Genomic DNA, 16458 nt, shown 5'->3' on the forward strand with positions numbered 1-16458 from the left:
ATCTTTGTGGGACTATTTTCACATTATTAAATAAATAAATATTTTAGTATTTACTTAATATATAATCTTGATCTCTATATAAAATTAAATGATTTTTTAAAAAAAATCTTAATTAAGTTTCACTATTATTACGATTAAAAAAATACTAAAATAAATTTTTTAAACAAAATAACAAAAGGATTTCGTGGAAGAACGGATAAAAAATATTTTACAATTTCTTTAAATTAGCAGAAATTTAAAGGCCAAAACAAATTATAATTAGTTTGAAATGTTCTGCTATTCAAAATTTTCCCCAATCAGCTGAAAAGTATTTATATTGGCAGAATTCACAGAAGGAAATCGTCAAAATCACCATTTCTAACCGGCGATCTACATCTCCGATCACGTCTGCCGGAGCGTCCCCACCAGTGCTCTTCCGCCGCTAGGTAAAATTCTTCCTCTATCTCACGCTCCGACAAACGCCGCACTCACCCCTTGAGTCTCCGTCATTATCACCTGTTGAGATTCAGTTTTCTTGCTTTTGCTAAATTTCAGAATTATGGTTTCATGCCCATTTCACGAGATAGTTTAATATTGCTGTAGTTAGAGATTTCTGCGAATTGGGGAAGCTTTTTTTAGTGTCAGTATCGTCGAAGCAACGTTTTTTAACTTCCCTTTTGTCATGTATTCATGTTCAAGATAGGTGCATTTTAAGAGTTTTCATGTGTTGCTGTTCTTCGGATTAGGTTTTCATTATATCTTGTAAATTCATTTAATTTAATACCCATTTGCAGAAGTTCCAATTTTTGGAATAATCAAAATTCATATGCTTACTACTAATTCCGGGAAGGATAGTAGTCTTCGAGTCCATTTATTTAATTTAGAAAACCACCCATTTTGGGGAGATAAGACGGGGATGAAGAGAATAATATTAGTAATGATGAGAATTAGTTGGCACAGACTATAGTCAGTATTTGAAGTTCTGTAGGTTAATTCCTTTTTATACTTCGGATTTATTGATTTCTGCATTTGTTTGGTTTTCATATGTTTTATGTTTTTGGGTGAAGGAACCAGGTTTCCTGGATAAGTGAGAGCAAGGGAAGAATAAAACAATGAGCGAAAGTGCAGGGCGACCTGATGCTCCTTCCTCGATAATTGGATCGGAATCATCAAAGAACAGTGGTAGCACTGGTTTTGATGCTAGTCGAATTGCTGAAGTGAAAGCATGGCTTGTTTCTCAGTTTGATGCAGCAGGGAAAGATTTGCCAGATTTTGAATACACTCCTCAAAGCATTACTCACTTACACAATATTGCCACCCGCTCTCAAGCTAAAACTCAGGCTGCCACCATTGTTGCAAATGACTTTCGTCAAAAAGCAGCTGAGTATCACTCCCAAGGTCCTATATCCAAGAACTATAATTGCTCCTTCCTTGAGTATACTTGTGTGTTAATTCGTAAATATAAATCCTACTGCTGGCTCTTTATTGGCAAAAGAGTTGGAAGAAGGTTGATTTTATTTGTGTCATTAACTTTCCAGAATAGAAATCTGTTTCTAATCGGATTTGGATTTTGAATTGGGATAACTTGTTTTATAGTTATGGCCAAATGTGTCAATGTTTTTCTGAGGCCTACACTGTTTCTTATGACCACAGCCGTGAGGATAAGAGAGATATTGGAGCACGTGGGGCTGGCGCAAGAGAGTTTGCCATCAAATGTTGTTACATACTCGCAAGTACTTGCCAATGTGGCAAATCTATTGAATATTAGGGACACCGAACTAAGTAGGTGCGGTTTCTTTATTCTCCATGTTTTGTGCTCAATTTTATAGGTACATTCAGCAGGCTTAGCAAGAAAAAATGTCTTCAGTTTTCTTGTAGCTATGGCAGACCTATCGCTGAGAAAAACTGCAGTTGAAGAAAAGAGGGCTAAAGTGCAGTCGGAGTCCAAAGAACTCCTTGATTACACGCGAAAGGCTATAGCAAGACTAACTTATTTGAAACGGTGATTTCATGAGTGCTTGATTTTTCTAATTCTGCTGACTTTCTTTTGAAGTTGGCTATTGCTAATGTAGATGATAAAGCTGCCTAACATCTTAACTTTTCTTTTGATTGATTTAATTTTATGGGTAGAACACTATCACAATTAGAAGATGAGATAGCTCCCTGTGAAGCTCAGATGGAACAGTGGAACACAAATGTAGCCATTATGGACTCCAAGGAAAGGCAATATTTGCAACAGTATTCTAACTATAAGGTTGAGAATCATAACTATGCCCCATCTTTGTAACCATCACGAATAACTATTATGATCTAGTCATCAATTCTTAATAAATATTCTGAGCAGGCAATGCTCAATCGTGTGGGCTACAGCCCTGAGATTAGTCATGGAGTATTGGTTGAAATGGCAGAGCACCGGAAAGACCTAGAAAAGAAAACAAAACCGATACAGGACACCCTGAGAAGCTACCAGGATTTGCCTCCTGTACTTACCTTTCCTCACTTTTATCTGCATTTTCCAGCTGTTCTTTCATCAGATTTATATCAAGTTTCAAAATTTTGTGTAGGATAAGGCGTTGGCTGCATTGGCTATTGAGGATAAAAGGAGGCAGTATGCTGCTGCAGAGAAATATCTTGAAGATGTGTTGCAGTCAGCTCTTGCTTCTTCGGAGTGATGTCCAGTTTTCTTTTTCTCGCTGTTATTTTTAGCTTCTATCTGTTGTACTCTGTGTTTTATAGTTTAGAACCTTGAGGCCAAGTTCTTGATTAGGTTTATTTTACCCCTTGTTATTTATCTCTACTGATCAAATCCTCTTTGGTGTTCTTCTATACATAATATGTATGCTTATTTTTAGCAATGTTGTGTTATTACTTCTGGATACACCAGTTGATTTTGTTTGGGTAGGAAGCATGTTTAGTTGACTGAAAGAAAAATATGAGCCATTGTTTTGTATTGTTTTCTTTAATATTTCATTCCTCTGGAAGTCCAACAGCGGGTGCTGTGATGTCAATTCCAATAACACCATCTGCAACTCATGTTTCGTATTCTAACTCAAATTCAGAATGCATAATCAAATATTTGAGTATGGACACTACTCTTGGTAATTCGATCATCTGTTGTCTTCTTTAAAGATATAGCTTGTCTCCAAGGTGCAATTTGAAATCATGAAAACGGCAAGTTGTATGCAATATCCATTACTTTCTAGTCATCTTCTTACTCTGTATGTTCTTACAAACTTGAACTCAAGGATCAAGATTATATAGCTGTATAGATATAGAGTAGAACTTTTGAGCTTGACTTGACTGGTTGCACCCTCGGGTTTAACTATAAAAGTCAATAGGAAAGATTAAATACAGCAACACAAGTAATTGAGCATGTCATCGAAAACCTCAACCAAGATGTTCGCGTCTGCCATAAAAAATTCAAGACGCCAAAACAAAATTCGCCACAGTTTCCAGCTCGGTTGCGCTGCGCCCATCAAACTCTACTTCACAACACTTGAAAACTGTCAAAACCATCAAAAGTGAGGCAAAAAAATGTGTAAACCTCTTTGTTTAAACTTTACTCACATTCTGCCTGTATCAAGATTTTCAATGCTATATATACATAGAACCTGATGCCTAGAATGAAACTATGCCTAGAATGCTAGAATTCATTCAATCAACTTAAATTATAAAAAAAATACAAATTACGCACGATTTTTCCATTGTTATGAGAATTTTGAAATTGGAAGCAAGGAGACAAAATATATATATAACATTTTTTGGTAATTACTTCAGTTTACAAACACTTGTAATTACAAAAAAAATGCAAATAAATTAATCCAATCAAGTTGATCTAACAGTTCGAATAGCAAACCACCACATTAAATAAGAATACCACAGAAAAAAGAGGCAAAAACAACAAATAAAAAAAATAATTTTTTTTTTAAAAAAACATGAAATACATGTAAAAGATTAGTAGATTTATGTATTGACATTCAACATAAAAATAATAAATATTAAAATAAGTACACTACTTGAATTATAGAGAAAAAAATTAAAAAAAAAAAGCTTGTAAAATGAGATTTTACCCACAAATAAGTTTTTATATGACTTTTCAGGTTTATAAGCCTTTTATTTGCAATTTTTTAATTAATCTTTCTATAACATTTGAACCATAGTTTGTAGAAACGGCATCGGAAAGACCGGAACGGGAACAAGAACGGGAATGATGTCTACCTGGATGAAGTTCCGGGGTGTAAACATTGATGCTTTGGGACTAAGTTACGTAAATATAAAACGTCGGATTGACGGAACGGGAAGAACAATAAAAAAAGAATACAGGAGCAAAGTTTTCTGGAATGCTCAAATACACAATCGCAAGCCATGCTGTAAAAAATATTTTATTGTAGTTGGCCACTTTTGAATCTTTAGATAGAATACAGGAACAAACTATATGGTCCGTTAGTGAGTCACTGAGTGAGCCTACAAGTGTGAGATTTCTGTTGCATTGCCATAAAGTTTTTAATTATTTGACTTGAAAGCACTGTATATTGCTTAAATTTGGTATTTTCTCCATTTTCATATTACGCACATATCCATACTCAATTTCATCTACATGAAATTATGCCATAATCAGAAATATAAGGTATGAACATGTTAATTGTCCCGTCGGGTTATAACAATCGAAACGTGGTATTTGAGCTGCTGTATAGTTTAAAAGATTTGCATTACCGCCAGCTATAGCTTTTGGTAAAACGACAAGCGCTCGGTCCTACAGAATATTTTGTGTCTGATAAATATTTGGGCAATGCAATATACGTTATATTTGAAGTAACACATTATATTTCTTTATCTTTTATATTTAACTTTGAATTATAAAAAGAAAAGTATTTGGGCAATTCAATAAAATGTGAATAAAATTTAAAAAATATCTTTAATATTTTTTTTCCATCAAATAATCTATTTAAATGATATTTATTTTGATTTACATATTTTTAAATATTTTCTTAAATTTTCAATTTACATTATTTAAAAAAAAAATCCAAACACTGCAAAATGTCATTAGAATTGGGAAGATGACCTCCTCGATCGCGATTGTGAACCATGTAATAAAATTTTAGTAGGTTAATTTTTTTAATTTATTATGTAATAAAATTTTAGTATTTTGATTTTTTAAATTTATTATGATATTATTAAATATGGAATTTTCTTCGTAAAAATTCGATAAACATTTTCTTTTTTACTTCATTCTTTTCTTTACTTGCTCCGATTTTCAATTTCACGCCCCTTTCCTGCTCAATCGCTGCCACCCCGTTCTATACCTACGAAAGGTTTTCGCATTTGCATTTATGTTTTCATGCATTTGGCAAGAGTTTTTAATCTGTGATTGTAAAGGGACTTGGGTTTTGGTTAATCCCTATATTGATTTGTTTTTTAATCTTTTTCCCCAAGGAAAATTGAAAGTTTGAGCTAATGACCCGAGATTGTGCCTTGGATCTGGGATGCTCCATTTTAGTGGTCATTTTTACGTGACTAAGTTATTATGTTGTATTGATGAGTTAAAGTCAAAAGAGAGATGGCTATGGTCATTTTTCATATATGCCCTGTTCCCCCAGTTTAATTTGAACACGCGGATAGGGGATTGTTGTGTTTGGATGAATCATCAGATATTGTCATGCTGCTGAATTTTTGTACTCAAAAGGGTAAATTTTGACTAATAATGATAGAAAAAGAATGCAAGATAGCATAAAATTATGCTGTTTGTCCATGAGACTTGTCCTATTTTTAACTCTAATCTTGATTATATCTGTTACTTTTACATGTCCTAGTGTGCAATCAAAGAAGTTTTTGCCTTGTAAAAATTTGATATCTGTGACTATATCTTGATGTTGATTACTAGGAATAATAGATACTGGCAATCAGTTGGATTGGTTGGTGTTTTGCAGGAACAGATTGAAAATTAGTTGGGTAGTGCTAATGTATTTGTTTCGTGGATTAAAATTAATGTGCCTGTGACTATTTCTGATTCATTGGATACCAAAAACTTTTATTTTTTAATTCTAGATAATAAACAATAAGTTTTAAGTTCTATAGAATTTGGTTAAGTTTCTTGCCTCAATACTTTAATGTTGCCAAGGGTCTAAATAAACATTCTGAACTTTTTTAGTAGATTTTTATTTTGCTTTTTTCTGTTCCTACAGCATCACTAGAATGGCAAACATTGTACCAATTCCAGCTGATTCCTACAAGCTTGGTTTTATCGGAGCTGGAAAACTGGCTGAGAGCATTGCCAGGGGTGTGGTGCAATCAGGATTGTTGCCTGGTTCTCAAATTCGAACCACACATCATGCCTTGTCTCGCCGAACTGCATTTGAATCTTTTGGCGTCAAAATGCTTGATCATAACAACCAGGTATGCCCTGTAAATGGACCAACTCTCCTTTCTCTTCTTGTATGTGTGTGTGTTGTATGTCCTCCTCTTGCGATGAGCCAATTGATGTCATTTTACCATATGCACCTAACTCTTGGACAGTTGGACTCGGTTTCTTCCTTTCTATTATATCACTCAATACTGGTTTATTTACTTTCGAATGCCAGTCATTCTAGAGTCTAGATTTCTTCTATGGCCTTGTATACCATGTCAATTCAAGAACAAAAATGGAAGTGTTGAATACAGATCGAAATTTCATATCTCATAGTTGTGTAAAATGTGTTCTCTCTACATGCTACCTAAAATTGTTTCCATTGGTTATTAACGTTTGGAAGTACATAGCCTGATGCCATGAAATTCATTTTATACTTTTGCATTTTAATGGTTTGCCTGGTGTTTTTCATGTATGGGCATTTATAAATACATGGCAGTGCCAACTGATTATGTAAATTGACCTTTGCAAAGAACTACGCTGTGGCACCATTTTGATGACCTTGCTAATTTATAATTTCGCTACAACTAACTTGTTAGCTCTTTTGTTTGAATTGCTTGTCTCGAAGGTAGGTGGTTGAAGACAGCGATGTGATCATATTCTCTGTGAAACCTCAAGTTGGTATGCTTCTTTCCTGGTGTATCTCCAATTTGGTATATTTAATTGTTACTTTCCTATTCTTCTGATGGTGTATCTTTGAGCTTCTTCCATTTTTTTTTGCATGCTAGAGCAATGATGGTGGTGAAAATGTTAATTTATTTTTACTTTTCGGATGAACAATTTATTTGATAAAGAGGAAATAATAGGGTTTATCGAATATTTACAAGGAACATATGCCTTTGTATTTAGCATGATAAAAGATAAAATATTAAAATTTATTAAGTATTGAAAACAAGATGTGGGAAATTCATTATGAATTTCATACCTGTTTTGTTCTTTTTCTCATTTAGGAAGGGAGGGAATGGAACCATTGGTTTATCTTTGAATTGTGTTTATTAAATAAGTAAACAGTTTGAACGTAATTGTTAATTGATTTTTAACATATGAAAACGGAAAGGTTTAACTCGTGGTACACTTTGGTTAACTTCATAAATTTCCTTATAGTATATATGTGGTGGCAATGCAATTAAAACTCTGTTATTCTGTTGATGCTGTAGTTAAAGATGTAGTGCTGCAGTTAAGGCCACTTCTTTCAGAGAAGCAGCTCTTGGTATCCGTTGTTGCCGGAATCAAACTAAAAGATCTTCAGGTTGTACAGTCCAGTGAAATCTCTCACATATATAATCGATACGATCAAGTCTTCATGCTTCTATGAATATGGATATACGTCAATACATGTGCACTAATTAGTCTAGATTGTGACCGTACTAGTAGTTGAATTTTGCTCGCTTTTTTTAAAATGCTTACTGGTACATATGAATATTCAGGAGTGGGCGGGTCACAGTCGGTTTATCAGAGTAATGCCGAATACTCCTGCTGCTGTTGGTTTGGCAGCATCAGGTATTGTCAACCACATATGACTTTTCCTTTTCCTTGTTATCTCTATTATCATCCTGAGAATGCTAATATTGCTGAACAGATTCAAAATTGAACGCCATGTTATTTTTGTGATTATCTTGTAACTAACTATATTGGTAAGCGTGTTGTGTTTGTTGTACCCGAACATTGTTAGCTTAGGGCTCGTTTGCCTGCGTCGAGGCATAATCCACTTAGTTGCGCAGTTATAAGCCTTGGAGCAGCGGCAACTAAGGATGATGGAGAAATAATTGGCAAGCTATTTGGAGCAATTGGCAAAGTGTGGACAGCTGATGAGAAACTATTTGATGCAATCACTGGCCTGAGGTACTTGGGACAAATCTTTCTTTTTTTTTTGTTGTTTTTGTTTTTCAGTTGAGAGAAAGAAAGTCTAATTCTTGCCTTTTGCCCTATGATTTTCCGTTTCTGATCAGTGGTAGTGGACCGGCATACATATATTTAGCAATAGAAGCTTTAGCTGATGGTGGTGTAGCTGCTGGCCTGCCTCGAGAACTGGCTCTTGGTCTAGCTTCACAAACTGTAAGCCCTTGCATGCATAAAGATTTTCCTAAACAATTCCACTCACTTACCATTTCTGTTGGTTATTGTTTTTGGTGCAACTAGAGATGCTTAGTTTTACACCTCTACTTAAGAATGAATTAGCTATAGATGATTTTAATTTTATTCACTTACTTTGAACTTTTGGTTTCCGTTTCTGTACTAGCAGTAAATATGTAGAATATGGTAAATAACTATGTGCCTGTTGCAGGTTTTAGGAGCAGCATCAATGGTAGCCAACGTGGGGAAGCATCCTGGTCAGTTGAAAGATGATGTTGCATCGCCTGGTGGCACAACAATAGCTGGTATTCACGAGTTGGAGAAGGCTGGTTTTCGTGGGATCCTGATGAATGCTGTTGTTGCTGCCTCAAAGCGAAGCCGAGAACTTTCTCAGAGCTAGGCTTCTCGTTGACCTCTTCGCATATCAAAAAAGCTTTAGTTTGCTTCATCTGTCTCCCTCTCTCTTGATTAACCAGATAGTAGTTCTGATTTCTGATATTTTCAAAAATACTAGTTCTATTAAGAAATATGAGTGTTGTTCGTCTTGGTCTACTTTCGAATGTATTGCTACATTTGTTATTTTTGGCACTCCGATTTTAAAAAAGATAGCGATAATAATACAATTTTTCGGGACAAACCAAAACGTGACTAATTGAAAGAACTATTGTCTAGTTGATAGGATATTCGTTATGTGCTATGTTGTTGGATCCTCGAGGACATTTAGTAATTGTAGTAGATGATTTCTAGGAAAACTAAGTTAACCATACCAGACGATGTAATAAGTTTGGATGAAAGTTAAGACAAGGATAAAAGCGGCAACGAGCAAAGCAATAACAGTCCATGGAATCAGCTCCGCTCATCATCGTAACCCTTTTCTTTAAGCTCTTTCACATCCTTGGAGCTCTCTATCAATGTTTTCCTGAAATTAATGTAGGATGTGATGGTGAAGTTGGCTCTGGTTCCTGGGGACGTTTCGAATGCTACCATGTCCGCGAAGAATACTTTGTCATCAGGGCTGACAGACCAAATGGGTAGCTTAAGCTGTCTATAGAAGGCATGAGATTCAAACCGGACATCTGCCAAACAGTTTGAACTTGGTTTGAAGTCTTTTCCCTTTTCCTTTTGATCGTTCACACAACGAAACCCAATGCTATGATTTCTGAAATTGTAGGAATCTTGGTTGTTTTTTTCGCTTTTCTTCCTTGATGAGTCTCCGGAGAATATCTTTTGGAAGGCTTTTAAAAGGTGAAGAGGCTCTTCCTCTTTATCATCTTCTCAAGGTTTTCAAGAATCTGGTCTTCCCCAAAGCTCACGCTGCTGAAGTACTTGCCGAGCAACGATTTCCCTTCATAATATTGACTCGATCAAGATCTTGATGACTGAATATGGGATTTGATTGTCGAGCATATACATATCAGGATCCATTAAGGCACTTGCAGAAGCTCCAAGATGGTTCGTATGAAAGTCCATTTCCCTGTCCCCCATGACTACCTTCATGTAACATATGAGGAAGCAAGAATCGCGAAGCATCATTATACAGAGCAACTCATCATCGTACAAATCGGTCGACACTCCAATGTAGCAACTCCTAAATTTCATGGATTTGCTCGAAAATCTCGCTGTAAAAGAATCCCTCATCTCTGCCACTTCCGGAAACAAACATAGCGAGAGATTTCTGCTTGTATTCCTCCACTTGTTGGAGTAGAAGTTTCCCATGGTGGCAAGTACCAAGTGAAACCACCATTGATTCGTACACAATGCTCCCTATGCTGCTGGTGGTGCTGCTGCAGCTTCAGTCGCAGTGATGGTGGTACTCTCGAAGTTTTCCGCCTCAAAGATTTTGCACCACTGTCCACCAAAGTCTCGATAATTACCGAGGAGACTAATGTAGAGGAAGAAGTTGAAGCTTCTCTCGATCCATTGGCCATCATAGTAATTACATGGTTATGACAGGAAGTGTAGAAATATTAAGTTGAGACTTCACATTTACTTCCAAGAAATGTACTAGGCCAATTCTTGACAGAGAGATGAGTGAATAATGGGCAAACGTTATATTCACATTCCATCACAACAATTGCACTCAATCAAGGATAGACAAGATCCACACCAGTGCTTAATTTAGTGCTACTTAACACCTATATTTCTATACTTCTTGACAGAGACAGAGTTGAATCAAATTGCTATTTGCATGATGATATATTTATAATTTTCGTGCGGTTCATTGTCATAATTTGTATCATAATTTCACTCTTGGTTTTTTTTTTCCCCTTTTAATTTGACTGTAAATTATGTATCTTTCTAATTCTTTAATTATTGTTCGAACATGGAAGAACAGTTGTTTCTTTATTTGATATTCACTTTTTCATACTTGAAACATTCCAAAAGCAAAAAAGGACCAATATTAATCAATAAACTAAGGCAATGTTTGAAATTAAAGATAAAATAACAATGTGGAGATAAATAATCTAATATAATTAAAAAAAAAATATCAAATGATAATATATATATATATATGAATAAGTCTTTCATAAGACGGTCTCACGGATCTTTATTCGTGAGATGAATCAATTCTGTTCATATTTACAATAAAAATTATTATATTTGACATAAAAGTAATACTTTTTCGTGGATGACCCATATAGAATACATGTTTCACAAAATTGACCTGTGAGACCATCTCACAGGAGTTTTTGTGTATATATATATAGTATTTGGTTTGATTGATAAATAATAGTTTTTTTTGTTTTGATTGATTAAATTTGAGATAAGATAATAAAATATCATTTTGTTTTTTTTAATAATTAATAAAAATATCAATAACAATATTTATTAAGGGTAATATTGTAATTTAAATTCAAAAATTTGATTGATGTAAAATAAATAATTAGTAGATGTATAAATAATATGACCAAGTAAACATGCTATTAGATAAGATAAATTATCGTCAAATTAATAATGTACAACTTCAAACGATGCAAAATAAACCACATGTACTTTAGCTATTTTAGCTCTTCCTTTTCACATATAATTTATTTTCTAGGGGGCGTATGGGGATGTGCTTGAACAGGACAATTGTTACAATTAGGTCTTGGGTTTTAAACTTTGATATGGGATGAACTACAAAACATCGACACCTACTATACATTTTTCAGATATAGGTTTTATAGAATTTAGTATTAACTAGAAGGGGTGTAAAGAGATGTACATGAACAAGAGAATTGTTGCAATTATGTTTCGAATTCAAGACTTTATCTTATAATTAAAACATTGGTACAGATAAGCTACTAATCATCGACATTTACTACACATTTTTCATATATAGGTTTTATAGATTTTAGTACCAATGACTTTTATTCCTAATTCACTAGAATAGAATGACAATTTTTAGTAGTAAATTTTATCTATTTTCAACAAATTTGTTTTACAACATTTATGAATAATAAAAACATGGTTTTTCTCTTTCTAGTTTATCATACATAACATTCTAATATGTAAGTATATGTTGAGTTGAAAAACATAGGTGGCTAGCTCTTTTAATGAATATGGCAGAGGATTTATTATTAAAAAAAAAAAAACCATGGTTTGGGCCTAACGTTAATGGGCCCATTGATGATATATCAATTTGAGTTGTAATTATTTATAACAAGTTTATGTCTATATATGTGTAAATGTTGATGTTTGAATACCTTGAAAAGTTATGGGAATATTTGATTTCAAGTTTTGTATGGGTTTATGTGCATGAATATTGGATAATTTGGGTTTTTTTTTTCATTTTTCAATTGCAATGGTTGCCAATCATCCTTAGACTCGAGTTGCTTGGAATTAATTTCATTTTATATCATCTTAATATCCTACTTAATTTTAGGAAAAATAATAATAATAATAATAATTGATTATACAATTTATAATCATATCGTTACCATCAAGTTAATCTCAAATCTGATCAATGAACCACGTATCCAACTGCCAGAATTAACGAGTTCAAATAAGAAACATAAAATGAAATTGTGGGGGAAAAACATTTAACGTTATCTTTTTTTAAGGTCGTTGTTGGGTTGCATTAATTGTCTCTTATTGTATAGCAATCGAAATGTGATGTTTGAGCTGCTATAAGGTTTAAAGATTTGAGTTGCATTTATATCATCAGCTATGACTTTTGATAAAGCGGCAAACGTTCGGTCCTATAATTGATATCATAGTAAATTCCATGGATCCGATTCTGATTGATTGCAAGAAATACAATTATTGGGTGAAAGATTGTTGGGGAGCAATCATTATCTCTGTTGGTAAAGCAATCGAAAGTAATGCTTGAGCGACGATACAATTTAAAATATTTGAGTTGCACAGTTATCACCAGCTATAACTATTGGTAAAACGGCAAGCACTTGATCCTACAATCATCACCGCACATGATACGAAATATTAAGATTCATCAATGCTCCTTCAGTCTCTCAACGATAGTTCTCCTTTAAAAATGGTCTCTATTATACGAGTTAATCTAGTCCATACTTGCAATGAAAATTAATAAATTTGACATAAAAAGTAATATTTTTTAAAAGTTATATCGAAAATCTGTCTCACAAAATTGACTCACGAGACGATCTCATAAGAGTTTTTGTGATATATTTCCCAAAAGGTTTGCCAAAGTTCAACCAGTTTTTCATGATCAAGAATTTCAAAATCTTAGTTAAATTATTTCATTTAGGTTTCTCATCAGTCGAAAAATCATGAGACGCACTAAAATCAATTTTCATTGAAGTTTCTCGGTTATGGAGTCGACTGTGAGTGTTTAAGTTCTAAATGTATAATAAATTTGGTTCTAGAAAATATTGTTTATGATCTTTCTTTAGCTAATGTTATAATACCTCTTAATCAATATAATTTGTCATATATATATATATGACAAATCGAATAATAAAATGTGAAATTAAATAAGAGTAGGTCTTTCATAAGACGGTCTCACAGATCTTTATTCGTGAAACGGATCAACCATATTCATAGTTACATAAAAAATAATATATTTGACATAAAAACTAATAATTTTTCGTGGATGACCCATTAGAATATCTGTTTCACAAAATTAACCTGTGTGACCGTCTCACAGGAGTTTTTGTGATTAAATTAATTGTTAATACTAATATTAAACACAATTAATTTTTCAATAATTATATCTATCGATGGAATTGCTTAAACATATTTTTCTCATTAATTATGCTTTAACTTTTTTCAGTTGCTCAAACTTATTCCTTGATTCCATAGTTTGAGTTTCTTCTGATATTTCAAGTATACAATTTAAATTAGAAATCACAAATTGTTTAAACATAACTCCATTTTATTTTGCTTATTAGAACTTGTAACCGAAGGTAGTGCGACGATTAAAAGATAATCATCAATTAATTTTACTTCTTTTTTACTAGTTTTTTTTTAATAGAAGAAGTCTTTTTATTATATTAGTACTTCATATTTGTAAACACTTTTTTTCACATTTCTTGTGAGGCTTACTTTTGATGGCATTTGTCTATTTCCTATTTATTTATTATATATAGCATCAACAATTTTTTTGAAAATTCTAAGTCATAAAACTCCTTTATATGCTCATACATTTTTCATTTAAAAAAAAATCAAGTACATTGCATCTTTATATTATATTATAAAAATTCAAGCATATTTACCTCATCCGATGGAAGACTTTGTCTGATTTTTTAAAGACTCGAGAACTAACGTGATGTTTTTTTTCCTTTTTTAATAGACATGTCACGTGACTCGCACGTGATTCTGTCGAGTAGATATAGAAATGGTAATATTGACCCAGGAAAGGAAGAAAAAAATCACTTCTTTCACATCCTTAAAAAATAATAAAATAAACTACTTTCACATGACTTAAGTTGGAATTCCAGTCAAACTAGGTACGTATAAAGAAAGAAATATGATAATATTATACGTGATTGAGATCCGCGAGTCTAGCCCAAACAACTAAAAGAAAGTAAAAGGTCTCCACCTCCGTGACCATCCATGATCATCATAATTTAGACCCATAGGGTGACACTGGAAATTAAGGAAAAGGGATTTACATACTTGATTCATGTGCCATTAATATCGACTCATATTCCAGGGATGCTGATATTTTCTGAATCTTCAGCAGCAGCGCCACCTCGAAGATCAGCTAAGGACATGGACCGCCATGAACAAAACTTATCAGTAGGAGGTGTGGATGATAGTTCGTTAAATATAGCAATTCTTGAATGGGGTGGCAGAGGAGGAAGGCAGCAACCAGATGATGGTGAGTTAGAGTTAGACGTTTCGCCAGAACAACTCTCGGGGCAATTAGACGGTGCAGCAAGAGCTAACATACTCATAGAGTTGTTCGGTCTTTTTGATAGTCCTCCACGTCTGCTGCTCGAGAAGTTGTCGTGTTTCTTATCCCAGTAGTTATTATATGCCATCATGTTCTTGCGTTTCCTAGTGTATGCATCTTCTGGTTTAGCGATATCTTTAATAGAGGAGCAGGATGCAGCATCGGAAAGAGAGGCAAAAGATATGGATTTACCACAATAGAACTTGGATATACCTCTCCTAAAATGGGTGACAAACCATAAGAAATTAATCTCACTAGAAAAAGGAAATGCAGAGATGGTGCACATCAACTAACATGCCAGTAAGATAATTTAGAGCATAGTTTATGTGGTTCATTTCAAGAGAACACAAAGAAAAAAATGCCATAGAGCTAAACAAACAGTGACATTGTGCAACCAAAAAGTAATAAAGAACCAGATTAAGGTCAAAAGCAAACATAGCCAAACCAAAAAAGACAAGCAAAACTTAAGACATTTTGGAGGACAAAAAAACAGGTAGAGAGGTAGTTAAGCACTTATTGCTGGTTGGACGGATTCAAAATTCAGACACCAGAGTTATTCTTTTCATCAACAAATTTCTGACATATACTTGGTATGAGAAACAAAAATTCCCATTCTCGCATTATTGACGCTACAAATACATAGCAACTTGACAAGTTAGGAATGACTGGTTCTGGAATTGATAATTCCCAACAATCATTCTAGCACGCAGCCAAAATCATTATTCCCAATTAAGTGGCAATAATAATAACACCAATAATAACGATAAGATTACTTCAGGGGACAGAACCAGTGGGTGACAAAAGAGGCGGTTGCCTCCCCTCAACCGAAAAACGAATCGAAACTTCAAGTGTAATTTTACTAAGAAAAAGTTTGCTCCCTTGTCTATTGTCTTTGCTCACTCCAAAAAGAGTTATGCGCCAAAGATTATTGCTAACAGCATAAATATATTATCTCAAGATATAATTTTTATACATTCTCTGTAACTTTAAAGAAACTACAGAAATGAGTTTTTAATAAACCATAACTTCTGTATTGTATTACATGGTTCGTAGAAGTACTTATTATTAATACTGCACCAGATCATTAGGATGTAGTATTAGTATATTAAGTATAACAATTAACAGATAATGATGTCCTGATCCCCAAATATAAATTAATCCATATATGAGAAGTAATATGAAACAGAGTCATTTACACTAGCAAATCAGCCATGTAATTCTATAATCTAAAGCAGCATGAAACACACAAATATGCCTCCAGCAGTTTCGTCATGAGAAGTAGAGAAAAAATCAGTCTATTCAAGTTCTCAATATTCATTGTAGTTCCAACACCATAAATTCCTGAAAGAAAACTAAGATACCGGATCAAGTTGGAAAAAAAACTCAAATCAAACAACTTTGCAACTCCCACGAGATCTTTCAACGGAAATTTCAAGCCAATTTGTAGAACAAAGAACGTTACGTTTCAGATTGATATGCCAGAATTCAATTTCAGTTACAAAGACAGCATAAGAGCAATTACCCACCACCATCTCTGATTCAATTCAACCTTACCGTAATTACCAATGATCAAAAGCCCAAACCCACAAAAAATTCGCCTCAAAGTAGAAAAACACAATAATTCAAAAAAAAAAAAAGAGAAAACCAC

At 33.7% G+C, this 16458-nt stretch overlaps 3 protein-coding genes and 1 long non-coding RNA gene across 8 annotated transcripts; 3 read left to right on the plus strand and 1 right to left on the minus strand.

Moving 5' to 3' along the window:
- The first annotated feature begins 266 nt into the window (after positions 1–266).
- Positions 267–2770, plus strand: LOC140962414 (AUGMIN subunit 1-like). 3 transcript variants are annotated; one of them, XM_073421287.1, is made up of 7 exons: positions 267–425; positions 1047–1377; positions 1633–1765; positions 1847–1981; positions 2110–2233; positions 2324–2461; positions 2544–2770. In XM_073421287.1, the coding sequence occupies exons 2-7, from the start codon at positions 1092–1094 to the stop codon at positions 2649–2651; spliced, it is 924 nt and encodes a 307-aa protein (XP_073277388.1). In that variant the 5' UTR covers positions 267–425; positions 1047–1091; the 3' UTR covers positions 2652–2770. The 3 variants fall into 3 exon arrangements, with proteins under 3 accessions (XP_073277388.1, XP_073277389.1, XP_073277390.1); XM_073421288.1 differs by having other exon boundaries at positions 277–425; positions 1054–1377; XM_073421289.1 differs by lacking the exons at positions 267–425; positions 1047–1377 and having other exon boundaries at positions 1633–1761.
- A 2389-nt stretch (positions 2771–5159) lies between these two features.
- Positions 5160–9078, plus strand: LOC140963411 (pyrroline-5-carboxylate reductase). 3 transcript variants are annotated; one of them, XM_073422726.1, is made up of 9 exons: positions 5249–5291; positions 5861–5928; positions 6162–6372; positions 6955–7003; positions 7540–7631; positions 7810–7882; positions 8104–8224; positions 8332–8437; positions 8667–9078. In XM_073422726.1, the coding sequence occupies exons 3-9, from the start codon at positions 6172–6174 to the stop codon at positions 8853–8855; spliced, it is 831 nt and encodes a 276-aa protein (XP_073278827.1). In that variant the 5' UTR covers positions 5249–5291; positions 5861–5928; positions 6162–6171; the 3' UTR covers positions 8856–9078. The 3 variants fall into 3 exon arrangements, with proteins under 3 accessions (XP_073278826.1, XP_073278827.1, XP_073278825.1); XM_073422725.1 differs by lacking the exon at positions 5861–5928 and having other exon boundaries at positions 5160–5291; XM_073422724.1 differs by lacking the exons at positions 5249–5291; positions 5861–5928 and adding an exon at positions 5295–5326.
- Positions 9079–9220: 142 nt separating this feature from the next.
- Positions 9221–10676, minus strand: LOC140962573 (uncharacterized). The gene is made up of 2 exons (XM_073421526.1): positions 9812–10676; positions 9221–9730 (listed from the first exon to the last, which is right to left on the minus strand). Exons 1-2 carry the CDS (start codon positions 10169–10171, stop codon positions 9302–9304), a joined length of 789 nt encoding a protein of 262 aa, XP_073277627.1. The 5' UTR covers positions 10172–10676; the 3' UTR covers positions 9221–9301.
- Positions 10677–14273: 3597 nt separating this feature from the next.
- On the plus strand, positions 14274–16454 carry LOC140962364 (uncharacterized). The gene is made up of 2 exons (XR_012172529.1): positions 14274–15790; positions 15912–16454. It is a non-coding gene; the product is annotated as an uncharacterized lncRNA (long non-coding RNA).
- Positions 16455–16458: the final 4 nt, after the last annotated feature.

Source organism: Primulina huaijiensis, chromosome 17 (assembly GCF_012295235.1).
Source record: "Primulina huaijiensis isolate GDHJ02 chromosome 17, ASM1229523v2, whole genome shotgun sequence".
Taxonomy (NCBI): Eukaryota; Viridiplantae; Streptophyta; class Magnoliopsida; order Lamiales; family Gesneriaceae; genus Primulina; species Primulina huaijiensis.

Excerpts from the sequence above, each read along its gene's own strand:
- LOC140962414 (XM_073421287.1), top strand. The coding sequence starts at position 1,092 with ATGAGCGAAAGTGCAGGGCGACCTGATGCTCCTTCCTCGATAATTGGA. Across the intron at positions 2,234-2,323 it reads AACAGTATTCTAACTATAAG|GCAATGCTCAATCGTGTGGG; the intron begins GTTGAGAATCAT and ends TATTCTGAGCAG. Across the intron at positions 2,462-2,543 it reads GCTACCAGGATTTGCCTCCT|GATAAGGCGTTGGCTGCATT; the intron begins GTACTTACCTTT and ends AATTTTGTGTAG.
- LOC140963411 (XM_073422724.1), top strand. Across the intron at positions 7,632-7,809 it reads TCAAACTAAAAGATCTTCAG|GAGTGGGCGGGTCACAGTCG; the intron begins GTTGTACAGTCC and ends ATGAATATTCAG. Across the intron at positions 8,438-8,666 it reads TTGGTCTAGCTTCACAAACT|GTTTTAGGAGCAGCATCAAT; the intron begins GTAAGCCCTTGC and ends TGCCTGTTGCAG.
- LOC140962573 (XM_073421526.1), bottom strand. The coding sequence starts at position 10,171 with ATGGGAAACTTCTACTCCAACAAGTGGAGGAATACAAGCAGAAATCTC. Across the intron at positions 9,731-9,811 it reads TCAAGATCTTGATCGAGTCA|GAAGATGATAAAGAGGAAGA; the intron begins ATATTATGAAGG and ends TGAAAACCTTGA.